General features: G+C 45.7%; 2 protein-coding genes across 4 annotated transcripts in view; both read right to left on the bottom strand.

Annotated features, from left to right (window-relative positions):
• DCPS (decapping enzyme, scavenger) overlaps positions 1–12,139 on the bottom strand; it is a 63,507-nt gene extending 51,368 nt beyond the window's left edge. Inside the window, exons 1-2 of the mRNA XM_081961321.1 lie at positions 11,869–12,139; positions 6,822–6,990 (exon numbers count right to left, since the gene is read on the bottom strand). Of these exons, the coding sequence (XP_081817447.1) occupies positions 6,822–6,990; positions 11,869–12,042 (343 nt within the window). The 5' untranslated portion in view covers positions 12,043–12,139. The remainder of the gene's footprint in view (positions 1–6,821; positions 6,991–11,868) is intronic.
• Positions 12,140–12,670: 531 nt separating this feature from the next.
• Positions 12,671–19,594, bottom strand: TIRAP (TIR domain containing adaptor protein). 3 transcript variants are annotated; one of them, XM_081961408.1, is made up of 4 exons: positions 19,376–19,594; positions 18,386–18,528; positions 15,767–16,360; positions 12,671–15,311 (listed from the first exon to the last, which is right to left on the bottom strand). In XM_081961408.1, exons 2-4 carry the CDS (start codon positions 18,396–18,398, stop codon positions 15,271–15,273), a joined length of 648 nt encoding a protein of 215 aa, XP_081817534.1. In that variant the 5' UTR covers positions 18,399–18,528; positions 19,376–19,594; the 3' UTR covers positions 12,671–15,270. The 3 variants fall into 3 exon arrangements, with proteins under 3 accessions (XP_081817534.1, XP_081817532.1, XP_081817533.1); XM_081961406.1 differs by having other exon boundaries at positions 19,400–19,594; XM_081961407.1 differs by having other exon boundaries at positions 18,386–18,523; positions 19,396–19,461.
• Positions 19,595–20,070: the final 476 nt, after the last annotated feature.

The following is a 20,070-nucleotide window of genomic DNA, read 5'->3' as shown; positions in this document are numbered from 1 at the left end:
TCTGAATCCAATGGCAGTGTCGGTTTTGCTCTGCGAAGTCATGGGGAGCTAACCCTAACCCTAAGTGGAATTTTCCCCAATGGGATTTTCCCATGTATTTTGCCAGGAAATGTACATAAGGCAGGCTCAAAAGGCGTCCCCCCTCCTAACCATACCGATGGCCTCTGAATCCAATGGCAGTGTCGGTTTTGCTCTGTGAATTCAAGGGGAGCTAACCCCAACCCTAAGTGGAATTTTCCCCAATGGGATTTTCCAATGTATTTTGCCAGGAAATGTACATAAGGCAGGCTCAAAAGGCGTCCCCCCTCCTAACCATACCGATGGGCTCTGAATCCAATGGCAGTGTCGGTTTTGCTCTACGAATTCATGGGGAGCTAACCCTAACCCTTAGTGGAATTTTCCCCAATGGGATTTTCCCATGTATTTTGCCAGGAAATGTACATAAGGCAGGCTCAAAAGGCGTCCCCCCTCCTAACCATACCGATGGGCTCTGAATCCAATGGCAGTGTCGGTTTTGCTCTGCGAAGTCATGGGGAGCTAACCCTAACCCTAAGTGGAATTTTCCCCAATGGGATTTTCCCATGTATTTTGCCAGGAAATGTACATAAGGCAGGCTCAAAAGGCGTCCCCCCTCCTAACCATACCGATGGGCTCTGAATCCAATGGCAGTGTCGGTTTTGCTCTACGAATTCATGGGGAGCTAACCCTAACCCTAAGTGGAATTTTCCCCAATGGGATTTTCCCATGTATTTTGCCAGGAAATGTACATAAGGCAGGCTCAAAAGGCGTCCCCCCTCCTAACCATACCGATGGGCTCTGAATCCAATGGCAGTGTCGGTTTTGCTCTGTGAATTCAAGGGGAGCTAACCCTAACCCTTAGTGGAATTTTCCCCAATGGGATTTTCCCATGTATTTTGCCAGGAAACTTACATAAGGCCGCCTCAAAAGGCGTCCCCCCTCCAAACCATACCGATGGGCTCTGAATCCAATGGCAGTGTCGGTTTTGCTCTGCGAAGTCATGGGGAGCTAACCCTAACCCTAAGTGGAATTTTCCCCAATGGGATTTTCCCATGTATTTTGCCAGGAAATGTACATAAGGCAGGCTCAAAAGGCGTCCCCCCTCCTAACCATACCGATGGGCTCTGAATCCAATGGCAGTGTCGGTTTTGCTCTGTGAATTCAAGGGGAGCTAACCCTAACCCTAAGTGGAATTTTCCCCAATGGGATTTTCTCATGTATTTTGCCAGGAAACTTACATAAGGCCGCCTCAAAAGGCGTCCCCCCTCCAAACCATACCGATGGGCTCTGAATCCAATGGCAGTGTCGGTTTTGCTCTGCGAAGTCATGGGGAGCTAACCCTAACCCTAAGTGGAATTTTCCCCAATGGGATTTTCCCATGTATTTTGCCAGGAAATGTACATAAGGCCGGCTCAAAAGGTGTCCCCCCTCCTAACCATACCGATGGGCTCTGAATCCAATGGCAGTGTCGGTTTTGCTCTGCAAAGTCATGGGGAGCTAACCCTAACCCTAAGTGGAATTTTCCCCAATGGGATTTTCCCATGTATTTTGCCAGGAAATGTACATAAGGCAGGCTCAAAAGGCGTTCCCCCTCCTAACCATACCGATGGGCTCTGAATCCAATGGCAGTGTCGGTTTTACTCTGTGAATTCATGGGGAGCTAACCCTAACCCTAAATGGAATTTTCCCCAATGGGATTTTCCCATGTATTTTGCCAGGAAATGTACATAAGGCAGGCTCAAAAGGCGTCCCCCCCTCCTAACCATACCGATGGGCTCTGAATCCAATGGCAGTGTCGGTTTTGCTCTGCGAAGTCATGGGGAGCTAACCCTAACGCGACACAGCTGTCGCTAAGGAAACCTGGCTTCCCCATTGACTTCGCTTATACGAAGTTCGCAAAAGTTGATTTCACGACCCTGGGACACTGGAACCATCGTAAATATGAGTCAGTTACCAAGCACTCACGTTTTGATCGCGTGACTATGGGGATGCTGAAATGGCCATAAATGTGAAAAATGCTCCTCAGTCATTTTCAGTGCTGTTATAACTTTGAATGGTCACTAAATTGAACTGCTGTAAGTCAAGGACTACCTGCATATCCATTCCCCTATTAAAATGCTTCTATCCATCTTCCTCAATTCACACACAACATAGTGACACCCCCCCTGCTGCCCCGTGTATGTGCACACGGCTTTCTTGGAGCCTGGGGAGGGCGAAAACGGCCTCCCCCGCCCCCCAAAGGTCCTCCGGAGGCCGGAAATGGCCTATTTTTCTGACTTCTGGTGGGCCCGGTAGATCCGTTTTTTGCCCTCCCCAGGCTCCAGAGGCTTTCTAGGAGTCTGGGGAGGACAAAAAAAAACAAAACGGCCCAAGATGCAAACCGGAAGTTTGGAAAACGGACTTCCAGTTTGCACCTTGGGCCATTTTCCTTTAGGGAAGCCTCCGGAGGGTGAAAAACAGCTGAAAATCAAGGCTGGAAATCAGAGGCCAGCGCAAGCATGCGCTCTGGGGCTGACAGGGCAATGTCTCACATGCCCTCAGAAATGGCTCTGCGTGCCGTAGGTTCGCCCCGATGGGACTCAACCTTCTTTGCCGTCACTCTCTCCACGTGTTTTGGAGGGGCCAGTGGGACTGGTCAGAGAGTGGACAGCTAATTTATAGGCTTTGGGTCCTTCTCATCCCACTGGACTAAATGCTGGGGTCTTGTGCTGAAAAAGGAAGCCAGCGTTCGAGTCACGTCCAAACAGGACTTCTAATTTAGTGTCTGAAAAACACCAACGTTCATCTTCCTGGTTTGCAATGTCTCTACTTCGAAGCAACAAAGGAAAGAAAAACAAAAACAAAACAAAAATTCGGGGGCCTGCTCCAAGCATATTGTTTGATATTCTTTCCAGGTGGGCTGTGTCATGGTAATCCCAGATCTGGGCAAAAAAAATAAAAATAAAAAAGCCCTCAGAATCATCTCTGCTGGATCAGATTAACACTCTGTTAAGTGGAGCTAACAGCATCCTGTTTTATCCACCGTACGGATGAAACATAAACCCTTCTGCTCATCACCCTCTGCAGACAGGTTGGTGGCTGATATTTTGTGGTTGATTTTAACAGAATAACAAGAGTTGGAAGGGGTTCGGTAGGCCTTCTGTGGACCCAGAATATGCTGGCTCCGTAAACCGCTTAGAGAGGGCTGTAAAAACGCAGTGAAGCAGCATATAAGTCTAAGTGCCACTGCTATTGTTATTCTATACAATACAATAGCAGAGTTGGAAGGGACCTTGGAGGCCTTCTAGTCCAACCCCCTGCCTAGGCAGGAAACCTTATACCGTTTCAGACAAACGGCTCTCCGTCTTCTTAAAGACTTCCAGTGTTGGGGCATTCACAACTTCTGGAGGCAACTTCTGTTCCACTGATTAATTGTTATTAACTGTCAGGAAGTTTCTCCTCAGTTCTAAGTTGCTTCTCTCCTTGATTCGTTGGACTTTAGTCCAAACTCCTGCTCAACCCTATCCCATTTCAGACAAATGGCTATCCAGCCTCTTTTTAAAAGCCTCCAATGATGGAGCAACCACAGCTTCTGAAAGCACGCTACTCCATTGGTTTCATTGTTCTCACTGTGAGGAAAAGTCTCCTTAGTTCTAGGTTGCTTCTCTCTTCGGCTAGTTTCCCACCATTGCTTCTTGTCTTGCCTTCTGGTGTTTTGCGAAATACCTGGAGCTTCATTTACAACCATCTCTCTACCTCATATCATAGGTCAGTTTTTTTCCATCAACGGTGGCAAGCTTTCCTTGGTTCTATACTATCATCAGAGCCAGTTTCATCTATTGGCTAAGGCATCAAGCTAAAAAATGGGAGACTGTGAGTTCAAGTCCCACCTTAGGTATGAAAGCCCGTTGGGGTGACTTTGGGCTAGTCACTCTCAGGCTAACCCACCTCATAGGGTTGCTGATGTTGTGGGGAAAATATGTTGGATACATTCTCTGCAGTGGTAGGTTGCAGGCAGTACGCCCCGGTATGGGCGTAACGGAGCCTGCCTGGAGCACTAGGTACCGTTTCGGTACGGTGCTCAGGAGCGCCCACCCGTCCGCCCGAGCTCCTTACCTGTCCTTTAAAGCCTTTGGCGCTTCCGCACAGGTGCATGGGGCGTACAGCGTCTGCGCAACACTCAACCGAGCAACTGGAGCATCGCAGAGGCTCGCGGAAATGTTGCTGGCAGGTACGACGCATGCGTGCGTCCATGTGGGTGACGCCGGGCCCGTTCCAACCGTACCGGTTGAAACAGGATCCGGAACCCACCCGATTCACTGCCTTGACTTATTTGTAAAAATTGTCTTAAAAAGTCAGGATACAAATAAGTAAAAATCCATAACTCCCAATGACGTCTTAAGGTGCAGGATGCAGACACTTAAGGATGCTCCCTAAGCAAACTTACTCGGCTTCCTCACGCTGCCACAGGCGGGAGGCTGGGATGTGCAATCCAACCCTTTGAGGAACCACAAAACAAGATGCGTGGCCTTCAGTATTACTTGCTGAAGCCACAACAGGCATAGTTGAGGATTGCAGCCGTAATGGGATGGCGAATGCCGTAAGTAGCAAACTCAACTGATGATGTTTCTTCGGCATGCTTTACGGCTTTACGTACTTTGCAGGCCCAGCTGCAATCTACAGGCAGTCCTTGATGTATGACTGCTCACTCCGCAACCGTTCAACATTAAGATGGACCTTTGAAGCCTTACTTATGACTTGGACTTGAAGTTCTCAACAGTCAGGTCTCCTGCGGTCACATGACTGAACTTTGGGCACGGGGGTAACCAGGCTGCATTTATAGCTGTATGCAATGTCCCGTAGCCATGTGACTGCATTATAGAACAGTTTTGCCCAAACAAAAGAAACTTAACAGCAGTTACTTCTGATGTTCAGGAAATTCGCTCCCATGGTGAGCCAGAGACCTGCTTAACAACCCTGATGTTCGCTTAACAACTGGACGGCTGCTTTACGACTGCCGCATTCACTTTAACGGTCACTGCAAAACAGATCGTAAAACTGGATCCGTCACATGACCGACCCCATTTTACAACCATCGTAACCCTATGACCAGCTCCATTACGGTCATAACGTCAAGGGCTACCTATATTTAGTTCACCCTAGCACGGCTGAACTAAGTGACTAAGTGAATTTGTACTTTACATTTTGACCTCCGTCTACTGATCCTGTAGATATTGTTTTGGATTAACCGTTTAGGTTCTGAACAAGCAGAGGTTGCCCCTTAGAATCTGAATCCGACTGATACTCCGGATTTAGAGTAAAATACATGGCAGGGGGAATAACATAGCACCGGCTTGCCATTCAGATGCAACATAGTACAGTTACGTTTCAAACTTGGTTATCCAAGAGAGCCACCTTGTGGAAAATCACATCTTCCTTGCAGTCCAAGAAAAAGCAAGAAGATCACAAGCGCTAGTGCAAATGTTCTCTTACACTGTGAGCTCCTGGAGAGAGCAGAATCGGCAAGCAAGTGCCACCCTTTTTTCTTCTGATGACTTAAGAACGGCACGGAACATCTGCGTCTGTCTTAACGTTCTTGCCAGGATTTGGGGTTCATCGGCCACAAGGACAGGAAACTTTCACTCAAGATGATCCCCATGAAATGCAAAGCTTCCCCCACTCTTTTAAATGCTAAACCATCTAAAACAGGGGTCTCCAACCTTGTCAACTTTGAGCCTGGAGGACTTCAACTCCCAGAATTCCCCAGCCTTAGAGACCCCACATCTAAAAGACATAGACAAGACAACGCAAGGTTGCCTGTTGGAATGATTCCATCCTGAAAGAAAAAAAACCTTGAAAACCTTAGCAGGTCTTCAACCCACGACACAAAATTTCACCTTGCATTTCACTGTACTGGAATTTTTTTTTTAAAAAAAATTGATAGGCTGAAAAGTGCTATTCGGTGTCTTGGAGGTGAACCCTGTTGCAGGCATGGCAAAGTCTAGCAGGACAGAGAAACTTGAGACATGCTGGAAGACACCAGAGCAGAATGTGCTGAGACACAAGGGAGGTATGATTCGGTAAGGATATAATTCCCATCACAGTTGAGCGGGAAGCATCTCTTGACTCCGGATTTGAATTTGAATCATGCAAGTCTAAAACTATGTTTCTCCTCTGTTCCCTTTACAGTGCCAAAAATTAGGGAAGGGCCTTTTTTGAGACACTCAAAGATGCTCACATACCTGCTGTAGGCTCAGCTACTGCTTATCTGCCTCTTTCCCTGACTCTGGCTGTTTCCCCTGTCCCCCAAGAGACAAACCTTGGGGTACAAATAGAAGTCATTATTCCCAATGAAGTCTTAAGGTGCATGACGCAAAGGCTTAAGGATGCTGTCTAAGAAAACTTACTTGACCTCCTCACACTGCAAGCAACAGGTTGTACAATCCAATCCTTTGAGGAACCACAAAACAAGATGCATGTACTTCACTGACTATTACTTGCGGAAGCCATAATGTGCATTGTTTAGGGTTATAGCCACAATGATGGCGAATTTAGGTGTAGCAAACACAACGTATGATGTTTCTTTGGCATGCTTTATTGCTTAACATACTTTGCAGGCCTAATTGCAGTCTACGGGTAGTCCTCGATTTATGACTGTGTCTTTAGCAACCATTCAAAGTTATGATGGCCCATCGTAAGAGCATTTCTACAACTAGTACAGAAAGTTTTTGAAAGACACCAAAAGGGGCTTTTGGTGGGTCACGTATGGTTTATGGGACAGCTTCCCACAGATATCAACCGAGCTTCCTTTGATGGCCACTCACCATTTAATTCTGGAGGAAGGAAGAGGCGGTAAGTGCTATAGATGTCATTGGACATCTGGAGCTGAAGCCCAGTGTGCTTCTTTAGGAGTTCAGTGATGTTCTCTTCCTGGAAGGGAATCTTCTCAAGGATCACAACAGCATCTGTCTTATCCCCAGAAGCACCATTCACCTAAAGAAATAAGAGCATAAATAGTTCTCTGCAACACCAAAGTCATTCCCTGATGCCAGCAACCACTAGCAGATGTGCTTGGAAGCACACAAGCAAGATGCAAAAAGTCAAAGACCATTAGATAGATAGATAGATAGATAGATAGATAGATAGATAGATAGATAGATAGATAGATAGATAGATAGATAGATAGATAGATAGATAGATAGATAGATAGATGATAGATAGATAGATGATAGATAGATGATAGATAGATAGATAGATAGATAGATAGATAGATAGATAGATAGATAGATAGATAGATAGATAGATAGAGAGATTTTTTTAAGCAACCAGTTCTGATTAGCACATTGAATAGTTGGTTGAAAATATGTATGTGTTCTGACCCCCCCCTCTCCACGCCTGTGAATAAACCAGAACACAGGCTTGGCTGTTTGCCACTGTTTAATTACTGAGATAACGAATCCTTTGGCTGAGGGCCCAGACAACTCACGTTCAATAGAGCAACCCAGATAATTCAAACGAGCAGATACAGCTAGAATACATAGATTTTCTTAACTACTAATTCGAACGGTTGTTTCCTGCAAATGTCCCCTTCCAACGCCTCACCTATAATCTCTCTTGGGAGGGGCCATTCCACAACCACCTGTGCTTAACCATCTTCTGTGAGTCTGCCTGCGGAGTTGCTGCTTCCGTTTCTCCGCCCTTCTCAATCTAGCATCAGGGACAAACTGCCTTTGATCCTCCCCACTGCTCCATGCCTCAGGTGCCTTCTGGTGGCCAACCAGCCTCTCTGGTCCCTGCTCTGAGTCTGAACCCTACACAGGGTCCTCCACATCATCCAGAGCAGACTCATATGGTTCCTCGCTACCCGAGTCCATCAGCAGCTCAACCGGATCCTGCTGGGCCACAACATGTATGTATGTGTGTTCCTGTACAGTATATGTATGAAGAAAGTATCACAAGTATAACAAGTAGTCTGGTTATAATTCATTCCAGGATTTCTTAACTTTTTCAATCATCGCCATCCATGATCATGAACAGTTGATCCTTAAGCCACAATTTTAAAAAAATGGTTAGAAAACCAGGAATGATATAAAGCATTTAAATTTTGATACGTCGGTACAGATAATCACCTATGGAAGGCAGACCTCAAGCATCTGTTGAGATGGTCATCAGTCAAGCTCTAAACCCTAAAACCTTGAATGTGAACACGCTGGTCTGTGTAGATGTAAATTGGCAAACCATGTAAAAGTAATGAAATATGTAAATTAAACATTTATCAAACCTGCTGGCTTACAAGTATCAGGGAACTGCCAAGATTGACAGAACATTTAGATATTAAGGGGAGAGGAGAAGCAGCTCAGAGTAATAAGGTACAGGAGGAGGATTTGAGTCTGCACAAGGCACTAATAAGAATTTACTGTCCTTTATCATAGCCAATCGCCTGGTAAGATGATGAGTGTAGAAAAAATGTATGCCATGATTAACCTTGTGATACACTGAACTGGGATGAGGGATGGTGGAACGATTCATCTGTATCTACTGTACTCAATCTGACCTTGGCTGTTCCACCAGGAAGCATATTACCTGCTTTTGGTGGTGCTTTGTAACTCTAGTTTATCGATCCTTCCTCTCTTTAATAGCTTTACTCACCCGCACTTTGAATTTGACCTTGAATCTAATCCACCTTCCTTTTTTTAAAAAAAAAAACACTCCTCTCAAATTTAGACTCTTTTTAAAAAAATGATAGAGGTGCGAGCAATTTCCTGACACTTCACTGCATGCCTTGGTTATCTCCGGGTGGATTTACAGAGGACAATGAAAGTATTAATCCAGCTGTATCCCCTTGCACTCCGAAGAATCTGCCTTTGAAACACAATATAGTTGTAAATGGTGAATTAAAAGAGTACTTGCAATTTTTCGGTTCGTATAGGCCTTGACTGACAAGTCCATCCATCTTATTTACAGCATTCAAGTTAACTGCTAGTTTGCAATTCAATTTCGCTTTAAACACTAAACATGAAAAACTGGTCCCCTGGCCGAAAGCAATAGATATGCTAATAAGAAAAATAATCTAAATCTGGAGATACGTAGGTAATGCTTTTGTTAGGTGAAATAATAGCAATCTGGGCACTTGGCTACACAATTTTATTCAACTCTACTCCCTGTTTATTTCTCACTGTCAAACCTGTAGACTAGGTCTCTTCTAGGACATCTCCATTGCTAAAACCCACTGCATTTTATTTATTTTTGGCTCAACACACAATCCACTATAGTTTCTTAAGCTTTATTCCACAAACAATGGTTGAAAAGGTTACTGTGTGATATAAACCCATGTATTCTCCTAGGGTTTGAACAATAACTTTAGAAACAGTAGAGAATTTATTCCCAGGTCATTATCAGTGGATTCTTCCCAATATATAGCCTGGATATTCTGGAATATATTTTGTCAAAATAGTTTTCTGCTTTGTAGTTGAAATCTGAGTAGCACAAAGGCCTGGGGGGAGGGGGGGGCAAAGAAAGAAAACATGGGTAAATAAATGATGCTAACCCATCAGATGAGGTTAGAGTACAAAATATTTTCTTTCTTTCCACATGTTACAGCAAATGGCAGCCTTTAGGTCAGGGGTCTCCAACCTTGGGAACTTTAAGACTTGTGGACTTCAACTCCCAAAGCAAAGCTGGCTGAGGCACTCTGGGAGTTGAAATCCACAAGTCTTAAAAGTTGCCAAGGTTGGAGACCCCTGCTCTAGGTGACCTTGGCTGTTCTTGCAAAAGTTCAGCAAGGTCGGATGTCGCCAGTGCTTGCACGGAAGACCACAAAAAAATCCCACTAGAATATATGCTATATTGGAACGCTAAGGAAAACACCGGAAGAATGTAATAGTAATGTATTTCTGTATTGTTGCCACGAAAATGGAAAGACCGTGTCCGCATCATCACCAGAAGATGAGCTCGAGGGAGCTTTTACTATAACTAACCCAAATTCTTTCCCATCTCCGCCTGGTACTTCTCAATCTCTTCCATCTTTACTCATTGGCAGTGTTTCCCAACCTTAGCAATTTTAAGGCTTGCGGAAGGCAACTTCTAGAATCCCCTAGCCAGAATTGGGAATTCTGGAAGCTGAAGTTTCTTGAAGTTGCCAAGCTTAAGACCCATGAGTGTAGATTAAGGTTGCCAAAAAAAGCCCCACTGTGGCTGAAATATTGCTCCAACCAAAAACCAGTCTCCTTTGTGCCTCTTTTAAGCTGCATATGTGTGAGTTGTACAATTATAATATATTATAATAATACAATACAATACAATACAATACAATACAATATAATACTATACTATACTATACTATACTATACTACAGTGTTTTTCAACCTTTTTTGGGCAAAGGCACACTTGTTTCATGAAAAAAATCACGAGGCACACCACCATTAGAAAATGTTAAAAAATTTAACTCTGTGCCTATATTGACTATATATAAAGTATTTTTCAATTTTTCCCACGGCACACCAGGCAACATCTCGCGGCACACTAGTGTGCCGCGGAACAGTGGTTGAAAAACACTGCTATACTATACTATACTATACTACACTACACTACACTATACTATATTATTATATTAATTATGTGATGGGATTCAAATTTTCTTTACTACCAGTTCTGGGGGCACGGCTTGGTGGGCGTGGTGTGGCTTGGTGGGCGTGGCAGGAGAAAGATACTATAAAATCTTAATTCCCTCCCCACTCCAGGGGATTACTGCAAAATCCCCATTTCCTCCCAATCAGCTGGGACTCGGGAGGCAGAGAATAGATGGGGGTGGTGCCAGTCAGAGGTGGTATTTACCGGTTCCCCGAACTACTCAAAATTTCCGCTACCGGTTCTCCAGAACTGGTCAGAACCTGCTGAATACCACCTCTGATTACATGTTATGTTATGATTGTTATAATTATATTAATTGTGTTGTATTATATTTTAATTATATATCATATATTATATAATATATATAATGAATATGGCAAATCAATTGAAAACATAAAATATATAAAATATATAAAATATATGTTTTGCATATTTTTGATAAATTAAAACACTATGCAGAAAGCCCAAAGACCAGGCATTCGGGGGCGCTATTCCCCAGGAGTCTGTTCTGAAGCCTATGCACATTTTTGTTTTGTGCAGTCTTCCCACATCAGCCCAACTTGGGAGAAGAAACACCTTCTGCTGTTTCTTTCACACACTTCAGCAAACCTTACCAGGAATCCCCCAAAATTGGGGAAGTACAAAAAAAAAAAAAATCCCGCACACAACCGCTTCTGCACTCAATGGAAGAGACCAGCCCCTTCCCTTCCCTTCCCCCTCTTCTCAACTGTCTTCATTCCTTATCCTCATTTCTCCCGTCCATTTTTCTCCAGTCACAGCAAGCAAGCCGACTCTTCCATTCCTTTTCCCCTAAGACAGAGGTCTTCAAAGTTGGCAACTTTAAGACTTGTGGACTTCAACTCCCAGAATTCTCCAGCCAGCATTCTGGGAGTTGAAGTCCACAAGTCTTAACGTTGCCAAGCTTGGGGAGCCCTGCCCTAAGAAGAGGAGCTTTGCGATGCCTTGGACCCCAAATCCCATGATCCCCTCCCCCGTCTACTACATTACTTAGGGGGTGATGGGAACTATAGTTCTAGCACACCTTGCAGCAGGGAGCGAGACGCGGGAAGGACATGTGTGCGATGACGTCACACGCTCTCCGCGCGTCATCGCTTATGCAAATCGTGACGTTCCTTTCTTAAAGGGGGCGGCGAGTGATACGCCGCCGGGTAGCCCCGCCCCTGTCCTCTTATTGGCCGCCAGCTAACAATTCCAAAATCCGAGAACCAATAATTCCCCTACCCGCCCGTGGAGGAAGATCGCCTTCTCCCGCGCAGATTCCCTCAGCACTTTCATCACAGAGAGCTCGGCCAAAGGGAAGTTGCCGGGGGCCGACCCTTCATTTTGAGACGCGGCGGATCCGTTCTCTCCCTCTTTCTCCTCACGTTTTCTCTTCAGAGCGGGAGACTCGGCCATCTTTGTAGCATTAAAAACTACCGCGCAGGCGCATCTGGATTAGCGCCAAGCGCGCACCAGTGACGTTTTGGCGGCTCCCTCTACCGGCCGGAGGACGCTATTCATTAGGAGCTGTTTGGAGAAACTGTCACAAGGACCCTTGCGCATGCGTATATTCGCAAAGCTTACGACTCTTGAATATAGACACAAGAAAATTAGAGTAGTCGCGCAATCGTTTTGGACTACGACTTCATGGTTCCTTCAACTTCCAGTGTAGACCTCTGACTAGATCAGGGGTCTCTAATTTTGGCAACTTTAAGAGTTGTGGACTTCAACTCCCAGAATTCCTCAGCTGAGGAATTCTGGGAGTTGAAGTCCACAAGTCTTAAAAGTAACCAAGGTGATCTAGATGACACCCCAAAGCAGAGAAATAATGAAAATTAGCATGGTTATGCACTAGCTTCTATATAGAGAGAGTTTCAAAACTGTCCCAAATTCTTTACTCAATATATACCTACCTTTCTATTAAAAAAAGGATATTAAATTGATTCATGGACACATAACAGGCATTTAAAAAGGAGGCCTATAAGAAACTTTATGTATTTGTCAAAAAGAGACACTAAATAAAAGGACGATAGAAAAAAATGAATCCAGTTTCCCTTTGGCAGGGAGTTCCAAAGTTTATTGAAGCAGCAAAGACCCTGTTCATTTTATAATCCTATGCTTTCTACTGGCCATTTGTCCTTGTTGGAAGGTTTCAAATCTTCCTTTTTTAGGTTCGAATTTCCCACTAGGAAGTGTAAAAAATAATTGAGCAAAACAGCTGCGTGGAAGCCAGGTATTTTATTTTCTCAGGAAGGAGGTACAAGCAGCAAGGGCTAGCTACTAACTGGGCTAGCTACTAAACTGGGATTGACTAGATATTTTATACTCTTTTTTATCTTTGAAGTCTGATATATTTTTTTATAGCTTTGTGCTAATGATTCTGGCTTTTGCGTGATTCCTGTATTAATGGTTTCATTCCTGCTTTGCTCTTTGATTGGCAAGGAGGTGTTTGCTAGTTTGTGTTTGTAATTTTAACTTTATTTGCCCCAAGTATGTTTCCCAAAACTGATACTATCTTTAGAACCTGTCTCCAGCACCTTTTTTCTTCCTTCCTTGTCATCCTGGCGGGTCTTTAGCATCTTTTGCTTCCCCCTTGTCACCTAGCCTGATCTTCTCTTGTATCTACATTTCCTGTATTTCCTCCACTATATTGGAATTTTAATTACTTTGGTCTTCCTTCCAATACAATGATGGTCACAGGTCTAGAATTCACTGTGCCTGATGTTCAGGAAGAACTTTATACAACCACAATTTGGATTGCTAAGCAGGATAGTTATTAAGCGAGTCACGGCCAATTTGATGACCTTTTTGTTTTTCCCTACTGGGAAAGTCACAAATGGCCATCCCATGATCTTGGGATGCTACAATCCTTATAAATACAAGCTGGATGCCAAGCACCCGAATTTACGTTCAACCTACAATGATGCTTATGGTCACATAAGCATCATTGTATATGACCATGAGATTGCTACAATGGTGATAAGTGCAAGGACCAGTCACTTTTTCAGTGCAGTTCAGGGCTGGGTTCCTGCCAGTTCTCCCCTCTTCTATAGAAGAGGTTCCACAAATCTACTGTGCCGTTTAGAACTGGTTCCAGCTCCCTCCCTCCGCCTGTCCGCACATCACCAAGATGAAGAGCGAGAGTAGGAATTCTGGGAGTTGAAGTCCACAAGTCTTAAAGCTGTCAAGTTTGAACATCGCTGGGTTTTTTTTTTTCTAAAGGGTTCGGGCTGCAAAGGTCTTGTAACGTGACAGCTTTAAGACTTGCGTGCTTCAAATGCCAGAGTTCCTGAGCCAACATGACTGGAGGAGGAATTCTGGGAGTTGAAGTCCACAAGTCTTAAAGCTGTCAAGTTTGAACACCCCTGGGATGTTTTTTTTCTAAAGGGTTCGGGCTGCAAAGGTCTTGTAACGTGACAGCTTTAAGACTTGCGTGCTTCAAATGCCAGAGTTCCTGAGCCAACATTTTGGTTGCTAAGTGTCAAGACACTCCCACTCGGTCACATGGCTGGCAAGCCACTCCCACCCAGTCACATGACTGGCAAGCCACTCCCACAAAGCAGGCCACACTTACAGAAGAGGTTCTGAAAAATTTTGAAACCCACCACTGGTGCAGTTGCAACTTTGAACAATCGCTAAACAAATGGTTGTAAGTTGAGGACTATCAAGAAGCTAGCAACAGGCTTGGAGGGACCCAATACAAGAAAAAAAAGGAGGAGGAATAGGAAAACTCCATGGGTGGAAGGAAACTGGAAACCAGCTGAATGTGACTAAAAGAACAAAGCCGCAGCCTACTAACCAACTGTTAAGACTGCAGAGAAAGGCCAAAATAGATGTTCTACCTGAGGGTAGAACAAGAAGCAATGGGTGGAAACTAATCAAGGAGAGAAGCAACTTAGAACTGAGGAGAAACTTCCTGACAGTTAGAACAATTAATCAGTGGAACAGAAGTTGCCTCCAGAAGTTGTGAATGCCCCAACACTGGAAGTCTTTAAGCAGATGTTGGATCACCATTTGTCTGAAACGGTTTAGGGTTTCCTGCCTAGGCAGGGGGTTGGACTAGAAGACCTCCAAGGTCCCTTCCAACTCTACTATTGTATTGTATTGTATTGATGGCAAGGAAAGGAAGTGGGACATGACTAGCTGACCTAAGAACACAATCACTTGTATCTTCTTGTTACAAATTAGTGGTCTACTGTCCACCAAATCTCACAAGAATCATTAGTATAATGATGGAATTTAGCTCTGCGAAACGGTTCCTCTGTTCCGGGAAAGTAAAAACTATGAAACTCAAAACAGTCCCGCCTTGACCTTAATCCTGTTGTGTCCTTAAAAGGGGGCATTTTGGAAGGATTTTAACTGTCTTCCATAATAGTTGCATCCCTGCAGCTCTTGTTTCTTGACCGGGTCTATTTCCAAGGGCAAAGAAGATGATGAAAGCATCACGCATCTCCAGAATAAAGCTATAATCAGTCAAATATGGAGAATTAAATCTCAGCATGAAATGAAATCTGCCTTCAAATCAAGCCAACCTCAGTGAGAGAGAATACCTTCACCATTAAGGCTTCTTCTCCAAGTCCCAAGACTTTTCTTTGACCTTCCTTTAACCAAGTATCTTTTTTTCATTTTTTTTAAAAAGTGGATTTAGTCTTTGCTTCTTGTGTTTTGACAAAAGTCCAGGAGATCTAAAAGAAGAAAAAGAAAAAGAAAGTGGTCAGGAGCTTTGAATCCGATGAAGAGGCTCACTAATTATAACTATACTACTTCCTTCGGCTGCCATTTATTGGTTAAATTACAACTGAGTTTGCACAATTTGTTCAGCCAAAACCATTCTCGTTTTTGCGCAAAAACCAATCTCGTTTTTATCTTCCCAATTCCTTGGTGACTGGCAGCATCTCTCTAACTTTCAGGCTTCCCAAATACGTCAAACTCAGAACATGACATGCTCTGAGCTTGCTTGTTGATTTAAGCAGAGTTGTAAGCGGAGGAGTACCTGTATCTTGAAGGTGATGGCTACTTCCCCCCACCCCCACCCCCGATTTCCATGCATGCCTACACACCTTCACGGGTTCTCAAGTGGCCCCTTGGGAAAATGAATTGCCCCCCCCTCCCCCGTTCTAAAGACAAGTTTCTCACTTACAGCGCAGGATCGTCTCTTTGATCTGTCGGAAACTGTTCTCCTGGAGGACCACGCTGATGTAGTAAATGCATCGGAGTTCCCTGGGGTAGTCGGTGCGGTCTATATCCTTCAGCACAGGGATGGTACGCCCGTTTGCCATGGGCGCCTCGGTCAAGGCATGGTGCATCTGGTAGCAACACCAAGGATCCTTAAGGAAGTTGGGTGTGATCAACAACACCCAACAGTGGCTGTTCTGGACAGCGTTGCACAGCTCGGTCACAACAGCCCCACCTGGAACAGAGTCCCGCAGCTGAAGAAAGCAACGGAAATGCTCGGGCTGGCTCTCCAGGTAGGCCACCAGCGCTTCCACAAACTCAAGGTCCCCCTCGCTGTGGCAAATGCAAACATCGTATAACTTGCTCCATCGGGCACTGTCGGAATGGCTTACAATCCGGGCGATGGAGCAGCCCAGTTTGGGGCTGCTGGTCAAGCTACGAGGAAGCGAACTGGGACTTTTCTGCACGGGAGGCGAAGGGGAGGAAAGAGGACACCCAGGGGTACCGTTTGAGGCATCCGGTCTCTTCCTGGGTTTCTGCAGCAACGTTTTGAACCAGCCTGCACAAATCAGAAATACGTTTGGAGGAAGTCAGCTCCTGAAGCTTTTTTTAACCCAGGGGTGTCAAACTCAAGGCCATATCCGGCCCACAAGGGGCTTAAATCTGGCCCACGGTCTGCCGGTCTCTGGAAAGAGAGAAGGACCAGCCTGCGGTGCTTCTGCCAGCAAAAACAGAGTTCACGAGGGCCACGGGCAACCCTCCGGAGCTCCATTCTCACTGGCAGAGGGGCGCAGGAGGCCGCTGCAGGAGAAACGGAGCTCAGGAACCCATTTTTCGCAGGCAGACTGCTCGAGTCACCACAGGCACCCCCGGCGCAAGTGACGTTGAGCTGGCCATGTCCACCGTGGCCTCGCCCACACCAGCCCCCGGAGGTCAAACACAACCCTGATGCGGCCCTCAATGAAATCGAGTTTGACACCCCTGCTTTAACCAAAGGTACCATCTTCTTTTTTACATTATTTTTGTACAAAACCATATTTAACCTTAAAAAAGAAACGTATTAAAAAATTTAAACCGACAAGCTAAGAATGCAAACTAAGAAGAAAAAGAAAGCTATTTACCATATTTTTTCAGAGTATAAAGCTCACCTTTTTCCTCCCCAAAAAAGAGGGTGAAAATCTGCGTGCATCTTATACACTGAATACAGCATTTTGGCCCCCTGAAACCCCGCCCCCTTCGCAAAAATGGACGTACAGAGGGTTTGGTAGGTCTGCAAAGTCTCCTGGGGGGCTAGGGAGGGCAAAAATGAGTGAAAAACGGGCTATTTTTGGCTCGTTTTTGCCCACCACAGGAGCATTTTGCAGGCCTCTCAAACTCCCTGCATGCCCAGTTTTTTCACAAACACCGAGGCGTGCAGAGGGTTTGGGAGGCTTGCAGAGTGCAAAAAAAAATTTTTTTTAGTTTACCTCTTCAAAATCTTGGTGCGTCTTATACTCTGGTGCATCTTATACACCGAAATATACGTTATATTTTATTCCTCTCAACAGTCACCAATGAATTCACTACTGTAACACAAGCAGTATAAGATATGATTGAAAGTAATGAAAGAATCTCTACCGTACAGGAAGAAATCGACTTACAATCATTTGATAACTGTGATTCTTTGGACCCAGGTCCAATCAGAAACATATGTCTGGTTAATCATCACTTGTCTATCTGCACCGAGCTCCATCTCTTGTAATTTAGCGTATTTCCACTTCTCCACACAAAAGGTAAACTTTCAAAAGTTCAGCAGACTGACATGATTAGCCTGAACAATAGTTTCTCAATGCAGGTAGTTCTCAACTTACAACAGCTCAACTTCATTTAGTGACCGCTCAAAGTTACAACGGCATTGAAAAAAAAAGGGACTTACGAACATTTTTCACACTTACGACTGTTGCAGTATCCCCCCTGGTCACATGATCAAAATTCAGACGCTCGGCCACTGGCTCATATTTACAACGGCTGCAGTATCTTGGGGTTATGTGATCCCCTGTTGCGACCTTCCGACAAGCAAAGTCAATGGGGAGGCCAGATCCATTTAACAACTGTATTTACTAACTTATCTGCTGTGATTCACGTAATAACTGTGGTGAGAAAATGGGGCAAAACTCTCTTAGCAAATGTCTCACTTGGCAGCAGAAATTTTGAGCTCAATTGTGGTCGTTAAGTTGAGGACTACCTGTATTGGTTTTCCCGAACCTTCCTTCTGCTCCTTTCGTGATCGCGGTCGCCCTTTTTAAGTTTATATATTGCTCAATAATTGCTCAACGAGTTCACGCTGGTATTTTCTAGATAAATCAAGATGCCGAACAAATCCCACTCTTCCACAAAAGAGTCGGTGGCTGAATGAACATTGTTAAGTTTGCAGGCCAAGTTATCTTGGAAGTTGGCCAGTTGCACAACAGGGATCGAGAGTTTCTTTTCGTGGGACAAAAAAGCTAGCTGCTTTCACACATTCCTGGAGCAGGTGAAAGGAGGGGTTAGGGTGAAGAAGTGTGGGAGGAAGATTGAACGCCTAGGCGCACTGACACTTCCTTACCTGCCATCTCCATCAGCAAGTCTCGACTGTGAATGATCCACAGCTGTCTTCCACGGGAGAAGATTGCCACACCTGTCTCACATCACACTGGAACCCCAACTCCGCTCAGCTCTCCTCTTGCCCCTGGGGTCCTCTCAACTATTCTGAATTTCAACAGGAAAGAGCAAAAACAGGGTGATCAGATCCAGGAGTTGAAAGAAGCCACCCAGAAGCCAACATAGACGGTCAAGAGAGGCAGGGGCACCCAAAACCTCTCCCCCAAAGCGGCTTTTCTCGCATTAGGCTAGAGCAGGGGTGTCCAAACTTGGGAACTTTAAGACTTGTGGACTTCAACTCCCAGAATTCCCCAGCCAGCATGGCTGGCTGGGGAATTCTGGGAGTTGAAGTCCACAAGTCTTAAAGTTCCCAAGTTTGGACACTCCTGGACTAGAGAAAAAATGGAGGAGGGGAGAATGAAAACGGAAGAACTCGCAGAAACGGCCCGGTCGACTTGGGTTCGATTCGGGACGAAACGGTGAACAGTGAAATAAAAGATTGGGAACTTTTTGTTTGCGGGAAATGGACAGAAACCAACCGCCTCTCGGTCTCTTGACCCAAAAGGCTCGGTATGAGAAGGGGATCCCGAAAGGGGGAAGAGACGAGGGTTCAAAAACCTTTGCAACTTAAAAGATCGGGAGCCGCTTCTGTTCCTTCCACCCCCCGCCGCCCCCTTCGAGCTCTTCCTACTTTCCTTTTCTGGTCTTTTAAATTTATCTTTTGATCAGATCAATACAATACAATACAATAGTAGAGTTGGAAGGGACCTTGGAGGTCTTCTAGTCCAACCCCCTGCCTAGGCAGGAATCAACTTTCAATTTCAAGATCAACTTTCAATTCCAAAAAAAAAAAAAGTGGGGGGGAAGCTTCCCGGAACCAGGGACACCCGAGCCGAGCAAGGCGCGGCGCGCGAAGCAAACCGGGGACCGGCGCGCCCCGGGCACCCTCGCCCACCTTCTCCCCGGCGCCAGGACTAACCGCTGGAGCCCCTTTCCCTTGTCTCCGCGACGAAGACCCGAGCGGGCGGGCGGGCGGGCGGCCGAGCCATCGAAGCAACCGAGCCGCTCGCCAACTTCCCCCTTGGCTTCTCCTGCCAGGGCGCGACGCCTCCTCTCCACGCCCAGCGCGCATCCAAAGCTGCGCGAGGGATTCCGGAGGGGCAGGTTCTCGCCCAGCCTGCCAGCCTGCCTGCCAGCCGGGGGACCTCCTTCCCCTCCGCCCTTTGAGCGCTTCCCGCAGTCGCTGCCCTTTCGCTCCCTTCGCCGGCGACCCTCTTGCAAAGGCGTCCGTCCCCCTCCTCCCCGAGACGCCCACTTTCTCAGAGTCCCGCACTTGGCTTCAACCGGGATTCGTTCCGTCGGGGCTGCTGGCTGGCTGGCTAGATTCGGGCTAGATGCCCCTTTGGGTAGCCGAATCCAACGCGCTGCACCCCAAGGCAACTTCGGGGTTTCGTTTAGGGCAGGGGTGTCCAAACTTGGGAACTTTTTAAGACTTGTGGACTTCAACTCCCAGAATTCCCTAGCCAGCATGCCTGGCTGGGGAATTCTGGGAGTTGAAGTCCACAAGTCTTAAAGTTCCCAAGTTTGGACACCCCTGGTTTAGGGTCATGCGAAGGGGCGGCAGCTGCACCCACGCGGGGCAAATCCCAC

This window comes from Natrix helvetica, assembly GCF_964273705.1.
Source record: "Natrix helvetica genome assembly, chromosome: 8".
In the NCBI taxonomy this organism is placed as follows: domain Eukaryota; kingdom Metazoa; phylum Chordata; class Lepidosauria; order Squamata; family Natricidae; genus Natrix; species Natrix helvetica.
The sequence above is the reverse complement of the archived record's forward strand: the minus strand, read 5'-3'. Positions and strand labels throughout refer to the sequence as shown.

What these genes read in the sequence shown, in the direction of transcription:
- TIRAP (XM_081961408.1), bottom strand. An exon ending in CAAAGAGACGATCCTGCGCT is followed by an intron (nt 15,312 to 15,766) that starts GTAAGTGAGAAA and finishes TTCTTCTTTTAG; the next exon opens with ATCTCCTGGACTTTTGTCAA.